Source organism: Protopterus annectens, chromosome 4.part0 (genome assembly GCF_019279795.1).
Source record: "Protopterus annectens isolate FY-2018-M chromosome 4.part0, PAN1.0, whole genome shotgun sequence".
NCBI classification, from domain to species: Eukaryota; Metazoa; Chordata; order Ceratodontiformes; family Protopteridae; genus Protopterus; species Protopterus annectens.
The window spans coordinates 416,495,812-416,511,597 of record NC_056733.1 but is presented as its reverse complement, the minus strand read 5'-3'; the positions used below and the strand labels follow the sequence as shown (position 1 = coordinate 416,511,597).

The 15,786-nt window shown below is 40.9% G+C and overlaps 1 protein-coding gene across 1 annotated transcript in view; it reads left to right on the top strand.

The window, feature by feature from the left end:
- LOC122799362 (HORMA domain-containing protein 2-like) overlaps window positions 1-15,786 on the top strand; it is a 1,372,365-nt gene that overhangs the window by 597,030 nt on the left and 759,549 nt on the right. Inside the window, exon 3 of the mRNA XM_044068364.1 lies at window positions 1,638-1,888. Within this exon, the coding sequence (XP_043924299.1) occupies window positions 1,638-1,888 (251 nt within the window). The remainder of the gene's footprint in view (window positions 1-1,637; window positions 1,889-15,786) is intronic.

Sequence of the window (15,786 nt, the reverse complement as noted above, 5' to 3'; positions counted from 1 at the left end):
CCCTCAAAATGTATAGAATTGTTTTCCAATACCAGTTCTAAAAGTTCAACTGCAGTGGAGATCAATTTCTTTGGTAATGAGGAATATTGATACAATATCTCCTGAAAATCCTCCACACCCTCCTCCTCGGGTATTGTGGAAAAAAGGTAAGCTGCATCAATAATTAAGAAAATTAATTCTTTTTTCCATAAACTTTGCTTAAGCTTACCCAAAAAGTCCAAAGAATCCTTAATCAGGTGTGGGGTGTTAATAACTACATCTTTCACCCAATTATCTATTAATACTGCTGTAGGGTGAGTCTTTGATCCTTTTACTGATACAATAGGCCTAAAAGGGGGATTTTCAACATTTTTATGAACTTTAGGGATCTCAAAAATATTTGGGATAATAGCTGTAGGTTGTTGCAAAAACTGGTAAATATCCATGTCAATACGTTTATCCAAAAGATATTCTAAATAAGAGTCAGTGCACCAAGAGTCAGTAAGCAATATGAATTTAATTTTTTGATATGGGGGAATATGTTACATTACTATGCAATAAATTAGTCATTGTGTTTTTGTAGTGTTCTATTTTAAAAATGTCTACACCATCCCATTTATCCAGCTTCATGACTCTTATATTTTTATTGTTCCTTAGGGCTCCTAAAATCTCCTTCTCCCTTTTTGAGAGATTGTGGAACATTTTCTTATCTTGAGAAAACAATTTAGACATGTCTTCCATAACTGCTTTCTCAAAAAAATTAATGACTGTATGCAAAGAGAGATTGAAGGTACTACATCTTTTAGGGTGTAAAAAGTTAGCTGATTTTTGCTCATTATGTTTTGTTTGATCCGTAAAAAATATTTCAAAATTTAATTTTCTTACAAACAATTTCAGCTTTAACAGAGAGTTAGCTACATTAACCAATCTGGTTTGAACAAACTTGAAACCTTTTAAAAGCAATGTAAAATGTTCTTTAGTCAATGGGAGGTCCGTATAGTTGTATATTTTAAAACCTTTGTAGGACCCAATAATACCATCACTACTAAAGTTATTGCCTCTTCCCCTTTATCCCAACATGAGACCCCTCCAAATATTTATGTTTTGATCATATAATTATTTGTAGAGTATTATATAACTATAGATCTTGGAAACAGTTAGGTAAATCTAAACTCCATTTGGGTGAGTTAATTTTAGGCACCAAATGGGATAACTGGCTAGACTAAAAATAGCTTGCAAGGGCAGTTAGCCTAGTACTAACTTTTGAACCTATAAGCAGACATTCATATAGGTCATATTTGGCACTTATAATCAGCCTGGTATATTATCAGGACAGGTGAATGAGGTGTTCTTTGCTTTTGAGGGGGTTGAGAGAACCTATTCCATATTAATTAAAGAAGGTCGCTGGGATTGTGGAATCCATGAAATAATTATACCAGTAGGTTGAGTACAATTTGCTCTACATTTGTCAACTAAGATGGTAGCTATTTCTTTTGGTTCATAGTCTGTGGTATTATTGTGGAATAACTCAGAATATTGTTGGGTATTAGTTCTTAACTTCCTGACATAGTTAAAGAAAGATTTGTAATTATGTTTGGCTTTGGTGTCAGTTTTAAGTTCACATAGCTGATATTTCTTTATTTTTGTTTAAATTGCAGTGACTCCAGATGACTATCACCCCTCAGGATTTAAAAAAGACAAATCAATGAGCAGCTTAACATTTGAGGGGGACCCAGTTCATCTGAAGGTGGGGGCACTTACTACAGGATTCCATAGCATGAAGGTGAAAGTGACTACAGAGAGTGACAGAGTGACAGCAATGGGAGAGGAATTGGTGCAGGAGAAGAGCACTGAAATTTCACATCGAGGTCTTGACTGTGATGAAGAAGAGGAGGAAGAATGTGTGAATGTAAGGAACTCTGTTACAGAATAAGTAACATTACTTTATTTTAAACTCTAATATGCAGCTTAATAATACATATCTCGTTAGCTGTTTGATAAGTTAGATTATTATATTCAATTAATATAGACATATAACGCAACATTTAAGTTCATTGCCAGTACACTTGTAATAAGCCACAGTTTAAGTGAAATCTTAATTCAGGTTTCCCTATTCTTGCAAATGGAGAGAGCATACTGGAAATCTGAAGTTCTTATTCTTCAAAGAGCAGATGTGTTAACACTAAAGATAGTCAAGCAAATGCATTTGCTGTCGTACACATCTGGAATTTGCATTACTAAAGAATTTTATTTATTTTTGTCAATCTCTTGATTGTAGACAGTGATGTTTTAAGAGTGATGCAAGTTAGGATACAGTACTGAAATGGAGAAAACGACTCCCAAACATAAACAGTATACTGAATTTGTTTCATCTGTACAAAACATTCTGTTGGTTGCTAAGCCTTCCTTCATCTTTCTTCTTATAGGTTCATAGCTGTTTACTAGGGTAATGACCACAGGGCCTTTTTAAGCCTAGCCATGCATCCCAAATCTCTGACAATTTCTGGTACCCTTGATAAGTGTAAACGGGCTTGGGAGATAAAACATTTACAAGCAGGGGCCTGGGAGATGAAACATTTACAGGCTGTCTGTGTCCATTAGAAACATAGGTGCCAAACCAAGGGTGGATTTCCTGGTCCCCATCCCACTGTCCAAGTTACACTTGAATTGAGTTAGGCAGAAATTCTGCTTCACATGGATGGGGAACCTGTTCCAGAGATGGGGTACTCTCTGGGATACATACCTGTCACTCCAGCAGGTCTTATTTATATCACAGGCAAGGTTTAAGTCTTTAGAATGGGTAATTCTGGCGCTGTTTGCTTTGTGGATATGCAGGAGGTCCATCACAGTGGGGTCTGACAATGCCCTGTATCTGTATGCCATGAATAGATCTCCTCTCAACAGGCTGTAGGAAACAGAATACAGGGATAGGGCCTTGAAGCGGTCTGCAGAGGACATGTTACTTATGCCCTGTTTTTTTTTAATGAAGAATCTCTGTGGACGTTCCAGTTGTTGGATATGCCTGGTTAGGTACATACCAAAGGGAACATTGTACTCAATGATAGGTCTGAAGAATGTTGAATACAGTGGAACAATGACTTCCTTGGACTTTGATGCCATTCCTTTGTTTATAAGTTGTGCAACATATAATGATTTCCTAACTACTGTAAACAACTTGATGGTCAAAGGCTAGAATCATGTCTATGTGTGCCTCTCAACCCCTGACTGCTGGGTCAAATCTAAAGGGTGTGTTGTCAATATAATAGTTACCATTGGTGGATGACTTCCTGAAGGATACTGTTATGCATTTCTTGGCATTTAGTTTTAGTCCATGGGTCTGGCAACAGTTGTATTTCTGTGTCAGCCCTTCCTGAAGAACATTTGTGTTGATGTACTCCCTCTCCCTCTGGCTCTGATCACAACAATCCCATCCAAATAGCTGACTCATTTAATACTTTTTTCACTGAAACCATACAATCCCTAGCCAACCAGCTATCCCCTAGCATCCCAGGCTCTGCCACAACCTTTACCAATAATTCTCATCAATTTCATTTTCAGCCAGTGCCCACTTCACTTATCTGTAACCTCATACAGAAACTTAAACCCACTACTCTCTCTGCTGATAAATTACCTGCAGAATACCTGCAAAAAGCTGCTAAAGTCATAGCCTACCCCATATCCATCCTCATTAACAGAACTATTTCTGAAGGATATATTCCCCTAATCTGGAAAGTCTCTCACATAATTCCCCTGCATAAGGGAGGTAACTCCAAAGAGTTGTCCAATTATAGGCCCATAGCTATTCTATCTCCTTTGGCAAAATAATGGAGAAATGTATACACATACAACTGTTAACCTACCTACTCGATCACAATTTATTAGCACCCTGTCAACATGGCTTTAGACCATTTCATAGCACCACCTCTGCTCTCTTATCCTTCACTAACCATATTAACAGCAATCGTAATATTGATACTCTATCCTCAGCTGTTTTTATTGATCTGTCCAAAGCATTTGACATGGTGAATCACCACCTCCTTATAGACACACTCAAAAACCTGTCATTGGACAACCATACTATACAGTGGTTCCATTCATACCTACATAACAGGCAACAAGCTGTACTATGGGAAAATACTTTATCTTCCCACGTCCCAGTCACTCTAGGGGTCCCACAAGGATCTGTATTAGGCCCATTACTCTTCTCCATCTTTACAAATGACCTTCATTCTGTAATTCCTCAAGCTGACTGTATCCAATACGCTGACGACTCCACACTCATATGCTGCTGCTTCTCAATCAGAACTTCAGTCACTAACCCAAATGACCTTTAGTACAGTTGAAAACTGGCTCCTACAAAGACGTCTTATCCTTAACCCCAAAAAAACAAAAATGCTACTATTTACCCCCACCCAGAACCCCCACTTAACTTTACTAATACTTCAAATGATGGAACTATAATATCTCCGGAACCAACCACCAAACTACTCGGGTACTAATAGATAACAACTTGTCCTTTGAACCTCACATTAATAACACCATAAAAATAGTAAACAAGAAACTAGGTTCCCTCTGTAGAATAAAACCCTTTCTTACACCTCCAGCCAGGGTTACTATTGCTCGTACCCACCTCATCTCTACCTTGCTCTATGCCTCCCCTATCTATACCAAAATATGTAGAAGTAATCTGAGTAAACTTACATCCTCCTACAACAATATTGCCAGATTTGCAGCTGGGTCCTCCTATAGAACTCATCACTGTATCAATCTGAATCAGTTAGGATGGTTAGAGCTGCCAAATTTAATACTTTTCAATCAATTAATAGTAGCCCATAAGATCCTGTATTTACCTCAAAATACACCCATACTTACATCCCTAGTCATCCCCTATAATAACCTCAAGACCTTATGCTCAGCTAATAACCTACTTGTACAAATATCAAAATCCAACAACTTAGCTGGTGACACCTTGTTCTCCAATACAGTAGGTAAAGCCTGGAACATCCTCCCAAGCCAGCTAACCTCAATATCCTCTGTCAGCTTATTTAAAAGCAAGCTTAAACCCTACCTCAAATCACACTGGCTATGCCCCTGTGTTAACCCAGACTAAGTACCTAACTATTAACTAGACTCCCACAATTCCTAGCCTATCATGATCTTGTGTTGTCTCACTAATTTTTAGTGAGCTTAACCTTCCTTAGGATTTTTTCTCATGTAAGTAAGTATATACTGTGGAATGATCAAACACCTTCATATAGTATCACAACCTATGTGTTAAATAACACTAGAAATCCATCCTTGTTTGCTGTTCTTCTATACTCTATCTATTGATCTCTAGTGTTTTTCTTTCTTAGGTTTTTGTGAGACCTTAGTATCTCTTATCATAAATTACTAGGTGTATCTAATTTTGTAATATGTTATAAAGATTTGTACTACACCATTTCTAATACAATTGTATTAGTCTTATTCATCTATTCTTAGATACATTTTTCCTTTTTCCTACTGAAATATAAAATATATAATCTTAGGCTTGTACTATAATTGTTAAAACTTATGTACCAAATTATACTGTTATTGTCTTTGTCTTGACCTTTTATGTTGTTGTAATTTGTGGAGCTTTTCTCCCCGGGCCTCCACTGAAAATGGACATATATCCAGCTGGACTAGCCCGGTCAACAAATGTAAAATAAAAATAAAAATGTAAAAAAAAATGTGCGATTTTACTGATTGCTCCTAATTTACAATCCTCTGAAAATTTAGTCAGCCAGAAGCCACTAACAGTGGCCTTGACTTCGGAAAAGTAAATGTCAAAAAGGAGCAGTCTCAGGACCAGTCCCTGAGGGACTCCACTTGTGACTGGCCTCTTTTTAGAGATGGGCTTTTCATTTCTAACTTCCTGGGTCCTGTCTGTGAGCCAGTTATTTCTTTTTTCTTTTGTATATTTATTCCCTAATTGGTGCATTTACTGTTATGTGCTAGCAAGACTAACATTCTTCAAGAGTAGGTTGTTATAGTTTCTAGACTGATGCACATGCTTCTGCTTTTCTGCTAGACTGGAACAATTGATGAGCTTCATTAGATCACTGTTGCAGTAGCCATTACAATACAGGATGTATTCTGACAAGGATATTCTACTTGCCAGTATACAAAGTGTCAGGCTCCTTCCTTGCACACTGTACATCTGCTCTTAACACGAGACTACATTCTGATATGAGTGATATACAGGCACTCAAAACCTCAGAACTTTCTTGCCATTAGTGCACTTATGCAGATATTTGTCAGCTTAGCATCTATTAGTACCAGTGGTCTGCTTCAGCTACAACATCAGGCAGATGAGTACTCTATTGGGAACTTTTCCTTCTTCTTCAGAGAATTTTCAAAAATAACTTCTTGTGCCGGTCATGTAGAGCAGCTGTTCTTGTGGAAAGCAAATTCATGCATTCCAGTAGTATTTTTCGCCTGGTTGTGGAGCACAAAATAAAGTCATGTCAGATTTGTCTGGCTGTTACACCAAAAACTGTGAGGAGTAGGCTCCACTCCCTCAAGGGTTTTCCTGAGAAAAAAACATCTGCATAATTTGGTACAAGCAGCCTTTAGTCTTCTTCCCCATCAGCAGACCCCCCCCCAGCCAGTATTGAAAAAGAAGTGTGACTAAAGAGGTGAAATATCAGATATTTGGCATCCACCTCATTTCTGCAGTCTGAGATAGACTCTGCTGAGGCACTTATGCAGCCCTTGGACAATCAGTCTCTTTCTCCGGGGTCTTCTAGTGTGTGAGGCTACTATGGCTTGGGAACCTCACATGTCCCTTCAGATCATTTGTCTGGCATAATCACCTGGGAAGGAAGAACCATAGTTTGTCTCGTCTGAAGATGAGAAAGCCATAGATCAAGTATTGGTCAGGGAAGATGTTGTTAGTTAACAATATACTACTCATTTTGACACATAAAAGAGGACTTTATTACATACAGACAAAGAACTACAAAACTTTGAACTAGTGCCTCAGCTTATGCCTTCTAGGTTCAAAAGATTTGCAGAGCAAACCTAGAAGATGTAAGCAAAGGCGCTAGTTCAGAGTTTTGTAGTTTGTTGTCTATATGTAATAAAGTCTTGCTTTTATGTGCCAAAAGTGAGTAGTTTACTGTTAAAGTGTGTTTTAATAAGATGTTGTTGGTTGCTTATGGGAGTCAGGCTTGTGTACTCTTCACCTAAGACCATATGCCTCGAGACACCATAGACATACACCCACAAGATAAAGCACCTCTCTCCTCCTTTCTACTTCCTCTTCTCAAAAAAAGGTCCCAGGAGGACTGGTTTAATTTTGTGCATGGTTTAACTAAAGCTTTTCAATCCTTTCAACCATCTTTTCCAGTTTCTTTTATCTATAAACATCTTTATTAAATCACAACTAAAACAGTGACACAGGTATGATGTATACATTCATATAAAATTAAAAAAAAAATATATAACATTTTTTCATAAACTATAAACATTTTATCATTCACTCTGACATTATGTAAATTGTTCATTTTTTTCTTTCCTTAAATCTTATTCTTCCTCTTGAGCATTATTCTGCATGTATTGTTCCCACAGATTTCATTACTTGTATATTATTTAATTTTTCCTTTTTCTAATGATCCCACCTCTATTTCTTTTCTCTCCTTTACAATATTCAGTGCTTCAGTTACAGTTGGAATAGATTTTGATTTCCATTTCCTAGTAATTGCTTTTTGGTAGCCAACATTAAACTTAGAAAAGCCTTACTATATCTAGGCAATATGGAGCCTGTGTCCCAGCTCCAAAGAATAATGTCCTTAGTTGCAACTATTTGCTCCTGCAACATTTCTGATAAAAGACTCTGAAAGAAAATTTTAAATGCCAGCTCATTACATTCCCAGAACACATGATGTTCATCATACTGATCACTGTTGCAGTAGCCTTAGCTATATGGATTATATCCTCCCAAAGGTTTAACAGCAGCCGGTCAGCTTCTAAAGCTTCAAGGCACCTTCCATGCACCCAAACTGTCAGGCAGTTTGAGCTGACCTGACTAAAAGGCAAGTTTGGGCAAAAAAAAAAAACCCTTCAGAGCTTTACACTCACAGAAGCTCCTCTGAGGCGTCCAAGGATCAGCGGTCAGCTTGTGCTGTCCTTTGCTAAGCAGATACGTTTTCTTTGGGTGAAAAAGGTCCATTTTCTTAATTTTGTTGATGTTTTATTAGTTTCCTGTTCAGGAAAGTTATTTTAAAGCTATAGGAGAAGTGTGTTTTAACAGACTATCTCAAGATTATAACATCCTTTTAATGGAGCACTCGTATTTTCTGTCAGTTTAAAAGTGGTGTGAAGTAACAGAAAACATTTTTATGTAGATACTGTACATTGTGTTTATTTTACTTTTATGGAGCTGGCATATTATTTTAAAGTACATTTTACTATGTTTTTCTGTCAAAACAGTAACATCTGTGGACTGGTAGTGTTTAACAGCAATTGCTGCTTGTCTTTCACAGAAAAGAGGTATCATTTTCGTCTTGACTATGGAACAGACTACCGTTCCCCCATTGTCAGTCCTTCTTCCAGCTGCAAAAAGAAAAATTTAAGCAAACAGCCTTTGCTATGACAGCAGGCTAGCAGATTGCCTCATCCATAAGTGGGTGACTCTGTTGTGGTCATTTGTTGTACCTCAGACTACTCATCTTTTACCATGGATGCCTCTGGTGTAGCACCTACAGTCACTATGGACCAGGGGTTAGACACATCCTTTGCGGCTACTGGGGTACCCTCATTGGACAAAGGAGAGCTACTCTTGTTGGTCCTGGCCGAAGGAACAGGGAGAGTTTCCTTGTTGTGTTAGAATGCTGTGCCCATCTATGGCTGGCTCCATTTTTCCTGTCAAAAAGAAACAGAAAACCAAGCATGTATCTACTCCACCTCAATTTTCTTTGGATAAAAGTAGTTTACTGGGTCTGGCTCAGAGTTTAATTCAGGCTATTGATCCTTCTTGTATAGTAGTTTCTGGTAAAAGAAAGAGAGATTCCTCTTTTCCTGAAGAGATTCAAGATTCTGAATCTGAACAGGAAGACACAGGTATGGACACAGGGATTTTCCTTCAGATTTCTGATTCACACTCAGTGGAGACTGTGGGGTGTATATTTCCCTGACACCATTGCTAGAATATGACAGTGTTTTCAGTGAACACTGAGGTTTTTCAGTCCCTCAAAAAAATATTATGAGTTGTTACAGAAGGAACCTACACCCATCCCTCCTGTTCTGTCTGCTTTTGATGATGTGTGTGTTACCACCTGCAATTTTCCTGATAATAAGCTAGCTGTCCCTAAATAAGGTAGGATATATAAAGTTCCTTAGTTTTTTAAATGTTTATACACTATTTCCAAACGTGACCCAGCAGCTGTAGCTTTAATTGATCCCACTGCTGCTAAGCACTTACTTAATTCTAATCCTACTCTTTCTGATAAGGATGGGAAAATTATTGATAGGGATGGGGGAAAAGTGTATACTTATTCAACTCTGATGTTCAGAATTTTGAATTATCAGGCTAATATGTTAAAGTTTGTTCTGACAAACTGTCAAAGTATGAGGAGTATTTTATCTGCAGTTTTTTTCGCCTGAGGAAAATCTGCTTTAAAAACAGTTTCTTTTATTGCACAGGTCACTAGTCATTGTTTACCGTGTGTGTATGTCTCTCTTGATATTTCTTCCAGATCTACGGCCACTGGTATTGTTTTGAAGAGGTTTGCATGGCTGCATTCTCAGAACTTCCAAGATGATGTTAAAATGAAATTTTAAATTCTCCCTGGACAGAAATGTAGTGTTTGGCCTCTCTGCTGCAGAAGTGATTGAAAAGTGTGATGAAAGGGCAAGCTGATCCAGGGAATCTGTAAGATTTTTCAGCCCTCCTTTTTGAGATTTCTAAAGAGATTTTCTATCATGTTATCCAATTTTGGCAAAAAATCTGAATAAACAGTCTCAACAAAATACAGGTAAACAAATGTTTAAGAAGAAATGGCAAGGGGGTCTCCAAACTCTAAAACCAAGGACAGTCCAAGTATGAATGCCTGTTCAAGAGACCTAGTGAACCTCTCCCACCGTGGCCCTTTTTTTATTTCCAGAAAGTCTGAATCTCCATTTTCTCTTTGGTGACAGTTTAAGACAGAATGGCTCTGAAAATCATTCATCAAGGTTACAAATGGCAGTGGGAGGAAATTCCTCCTTTCCAGGGGGGTCATTCCTCACCCTCCAGATCAGACTGCTTTGTTTCCACCTGATGTCCTTCTATTCCTATGTTGCAGTATTCTTAGTGTGGGATTCCCCACCTCAGGTGGCCCGAACGTCAGCTCCTTTACAAAAGCATGAGCCTGGTTGCTGTAGGTGCTTGGGACGTCACACATAGGGCCATAAACCAGGGACCTTAAATGTGACGTCTGCATGCACAGAACTCAGAACTTTTCAGCCCCAGATGAGGTCACATTGATCACTTTGCTCCTAAACTCGAAGACGTCTAAAAAAGCTAAGTACCCCGTTGGGGAACATTTTCATTTCTTTTGCTTGAGCTTGGTTAGCTGTAGTTGTTATTGTTAGCTGATGTCAGCTAAGAAGGTCATATGCCATTGCAGACATCAGATACTGCATAAAGATACGCACGACCATTGCATCTTTTGTCTAGGGAAGGAACACGACCTTACTGCTTGTTCCATTTGCCAATCTTTTGTCCTGAAGACCCTTCATAGCTGGCCACTCTAAACTTACTTAGAGAACCAATGACTGAAAAAGCTTGCACTTAGGATGGATCCCGAATTGGCCATTCTGACTGAACCACCACGAAAAAAGGCCAAGGTTTCCAGGCCTACCTCTGTCGCCTGTCTGCCATCAGATGTCCCACCAGCTTCCGAGCTAGGGGTTGTGGGACGTCCGATTGAACTGTCTACTTCGATGGCTCCCACAGAGGAAGCCACTTCAGAAGTAACAGCCTGCACGCCCACGGAGACAGCACAGACGTCGGTCCCTACCAATGTTGGGTGGGACTAGAATCAGTTGGTTGACTGACCGAGATGCCATTACCTGAAGCTCAGGCCCCAGAACCTAGGCCTTCTCCCAGACCTACGCCTTCTAAATGGAAACAAAAAGCAAACACTTGAATCCAACCCTTGAAGGAGTCCCAAACTGGCAATCATTTACTAATTCTTTGATGCAGGCTTTTATGGCTCTTAGGCCCAGAACCTCTTCCCCCTCCACTATTCCAGTACATAGTCCTAGGCCTTCCTCTGCCACTTCTGTCCCCTTGCCTACTATCCAAGAAGGAGAGAAGGATCTAGAACCTTACTACCCTTTTTCTGAAGAGTCCATCTCTTATGCTTCACAGATTGCCTCTCCTATGGAATACTATTCTCCAGATGAGGAATCCATTGAAGGGGACTCCCCACCAGAGGATATTACTTTCGGTGAAACAATTACTAAGATGAAAGAATACTTCAAATGGGACACTACCCAGATGACTGACACCCAAAGGAGATATTTTGAACTCCTTCAAGTGGAATCACCTTCCCCTTCAGCCATCCCACCTGTCTTACTTGCTTATCTGGATGCTTTCACCTCTACATCCAAGAATCCTGACTCTCAGCTACCTGCACCTAAGAGACCAGACAGGTTTTATAACGTGCCTGATGAGCAAATATTCTTAGTTAAGCCACCCCCTCCGGTAGACCCTACAGTAATTGCTGTCTCTCCTGACAAGCAATCCAGACTGATTCCTTCAGCATCTCTTCTGCCAACTGATAAGGATAGGAAAAGCATGGAAGGATTGGGAAAAACGTGTACACCTCCTCCACCCTGGCCTTCCGAGCTATCAGTTACTAGACACACATAGTAAAATATGCCCTGGACCTTGTTTCACAAGCCTCCAGTCTCCTGGCTGCCACCCCTGACTGCCCTGCTAGATCTGACATAGCATCTAAACTATCTCTGGTGTCACAGATAGCAAGACATTTCATTAGGTGCAGTTATGATGCTGCAGAGGCCTGTGCTAGGTCTGCAGCTTCTGCCTCAGTCCTCTGCAGATATTCTTGGTTTTGCCTACAACCATTCCCTGAAGACGTCAAAACTAAAATTATGGACGCCCCATTAGACCATAACCTTTTGTTTGGCAAACAGTCTGTAGAGCTTTTCAAAAATCTGCAGGAGAAAAGTAAGGAACTGCAGGACATCAAGCATTTACTTGTGTCCCCCATTCCAAAGTATTACAGGAATTATCTTGCAAAAGCTTCTTTTGTCAGGAGAACTCCTTCCTCTGGCACCCCCTCCTCTACCAGGCACAGGAGAGGAACCAGAAGGCAAACCTACTCCAGACCTGCTACCTCCCAACCGACTCCTAGACAGCCTTTTCAGGATAGAAATGCACCCAACAATATGTGACCACCTTGCCCATCTTCCTTTGTCAGTCCACCTCCCCCACTGTCTCCCCTTTTGGAAAAACATTATGTCAGACCAATGGGTACTGACTATCGTTCAAAATGGATACCTCCTTTCGTGGAAGGAAAAACCCATCCCAAGGCCCATCCCCTTTCCACCCAAAAATCAAATCCACCTCTTTCCCCACATTCTACTAGACCTCCAAAGATTAGGAACAATAGAACCTGTTCCCTCAGGGCAGGAAGGAAAAGGATTTTACTCAAGACTATTTCTGATCCCCAAAAAAGATGGGCTTTGGAGACCTATACTAGATCTATCTTTCCTAAACCAATTCCTAAAAGATCCATTATTCAGAATGCTATCCCTCCAACCTCTTCTCCCCTTAATCCCAGTCCAGGCCTTCATGGCCACACTAGATCTATAGGAGGCTTATCTCCATATCCCCATAAAACCCTCCACCAGAAAATACTTACGTTTTACTGGACACTGCTCTCATTTTCAGTTTACAGCCTTGCCCTTTGTTTGTGTGCTGCACCCTGGGTATTCACAAAATGCCTAGCCCCAGCCATTGCTTACTGCAGGACCCAAGGTGTCCAAATCTATCCCTACCTAGACGACATTCTCCTTCTAGCAGAGACAGAAGACCTCCTCCAAAATCATCTTAGGTTTACCACCGCCCTTCTACAAAACCTGGGCTTCACCTTCAAATTAAACAAATCCTCCTTACTCCTGCAGCAAGACAAAATCTTTCTGGGCTACAGGATCAGGGCAGACCTGATGCAGGCTTTCCTTCCCAAGACAAAGTCCTGTCCCTCTCCAGTCACTTACAATACCTTTAACTAGCCCCCTAGATATCTGCAAGGCAATTCCTGCAACTCCTGGGACTGATAGCAGCCACCATTCCTATGGTTCCCTTAGCAAGAATACACATGTGGAAGTTCCAATGGTACCTAAAAAAATATGTGGTCACAACACCAACACTCCCTGGAGCAAGAAATTCCCATTCTTCCCTACCTCAAAACAGAACTAAGGTGGTAGACTCAACAAATCCTTCACAACCCGGGACTACCGCTCCAAATGCCCTCCCCAACCCAATTCATGCACACAGATGCATCAGACCTAGGGTGGGGAGCCACCTGCAAGGGTTTCAGGGTACAGGAGACATAGAATCCTACCCTTCAAAAGAAGCATATCAATGTAAGGGAAATGACTGCAGTTCTTCTGGCCCTGGAGGCTTTTCTTCCTATTCTCCAACCGGGCCCCTTTCAGATATTCACAGACAACACCACAGTTATGTGGTATCTCAACAAACAAGGAGGGAACAAAGCTTACCTCCTTTGCAGGATAACTCTACAAATTTGGGACCTCGCCTCCAGGCAAAACTTGTCCCTGCAGGCCTCATCCATACCCTCTCAGGACAACAAACAAGTGGATATTCTGAGCAGAACATCCTCTCTACAGCACGAGTGGATGTTGAACAGAGAGACCTTTATAGACATTGTCCACTGGTGGGGCACTCTACAAGTGGATCTGTTTGCATCCCCCCAGAACAGACAATTGAACAAATTCTGCACCAAGGATCGCTCTCCAATGGCCTGGAGAGTAGATGCCTTCAGCATTACATAGAAGGGACTGTTTCTATATGCTTTTCCACCCTTCCCACTAATCCAAAAGATCCTACTGAAAATCAGGAAGGACAAACCAAAGATCTTCCTGGTGACTCCCTAGTGGCCAAGGAAACACTGGTTCCCCCTAATTCTCTCATTAGCCAAGGGCAATCACCACAAGTTACCCCACAAGGTGAACCTTCCTCACACAACAAAGGGGAACTGTAATTTATCCTCAACAACAGATATTGGACTAACACTCTGAGTGATAAACTTCTAATCCCTTTTAGATACCACTACTCAGAGGATGTCTTTACAGTCCTGAAGTAGGCCAGGAAACCTGCTACTAGGAAATCATATTTATCTAAATATAGAGATTCTCCAAATGGTGTCTACATAAGGACAGGGACTCCAGCCAAGCAGACCCTTCCCTAGTCCTTGCTAATGTGTGTGAACTCATTAAGGATGGTCTTTCCTACTCTTCAGTGAAAATCCACCTTTCAGCCATTTCAGCCTGCCTGCCTGTAGACCCCCCCCCCTTTGCTATCCAGGCTGGAAGTAAAACTTTCCCTGAGAGGGGTCTTATACATCAGACCACCTATAAAACCCATCCCACCACTCTGGGACCTCAACTTTGTCCTGGAAAAGCTAACACTGGCCCCCGTTGAGCCAGCTAGCAATGCTACTTTACAATTGTGTACATGGAAAAATGTACTGTTGATGGCCATTACTTCTGCTAGGAGAGTGTCAGAATTACAGGCTCTCATGGCCTGCCCCGCTTCGACAACCTTCCAGAAGGATAGGGTGATCTTACACACTAACCCTTTCTTCCTGCCCAAAGTGGTCAATGAACTGTCCTTAAATCAATCTATTCACCTATCCACCTTCTTCCCCTCTCCAACTAACAATAGTGAGAGGATTCTGCATTCCCTGGATGTACACAGACAACTTAGATTCTACCTAGACAAAACTAAATCCTTCAGAAAATTTTACCAACTATTTGTCTCCTTCCATCCCAGGGCTCTGGACAAGGCACTTTCCAAACAAACTATTTTGTGTTGGATCAGAAAATCCATTTCCTTCTGCTACTCACACCATGGCAAGCACTTACCCCATGGGGTGAGTGCTCACTCCACCAGAGGCATGGCTACTTCCAAAGTCTTCCTCAAAGGGCTGGACACAGCATCCATTATGGAAGCAGCCACCCGGTCTACTATTCACACCTTCACCAAACACTACAAACTGGACCAAGTCTCCAGAGCCAGGGCAGGCTTTGTTAAAGCAGTCCTGCAGGGGGTTCTGGAATCTTCCACTTCTACCTCCACCCTTCCCTCTAACTAAGCTGTGGTACTCTGCCACACTAAGAATACTGCAACATAGGAATAGAAGGACATAGAATAGTTGTGTAAAATCTTGCCATAACCATAGTTGTCCTTCTCTCCATGTTGCAGTATTCCTTCCCTCCCTGGATTAAGTTTGGACTATGGACATAGCTCTTAGGAACTAGGAAGCTCTACCCTTCACCTAGAGCAGACTAGCCAGCATATGACACCTGACACTTCTGGCTGACATCACTTATTACTCTCTTTGGGACTGTCTGTCTGGCCTTCAAGTTCTGAGATCTGTGTGTGCAGACATCACATTTAAGGTCCCTAGTTTATGGTCCTATGTGTGACGTCCCATGCACCTACAGCAACCAGGCTCAAGCTTTTGGATATGAGCCGATGTTTGGGTCACCTGAGGCGGGGAATCCCACACTAAGAATACTGCAACATGG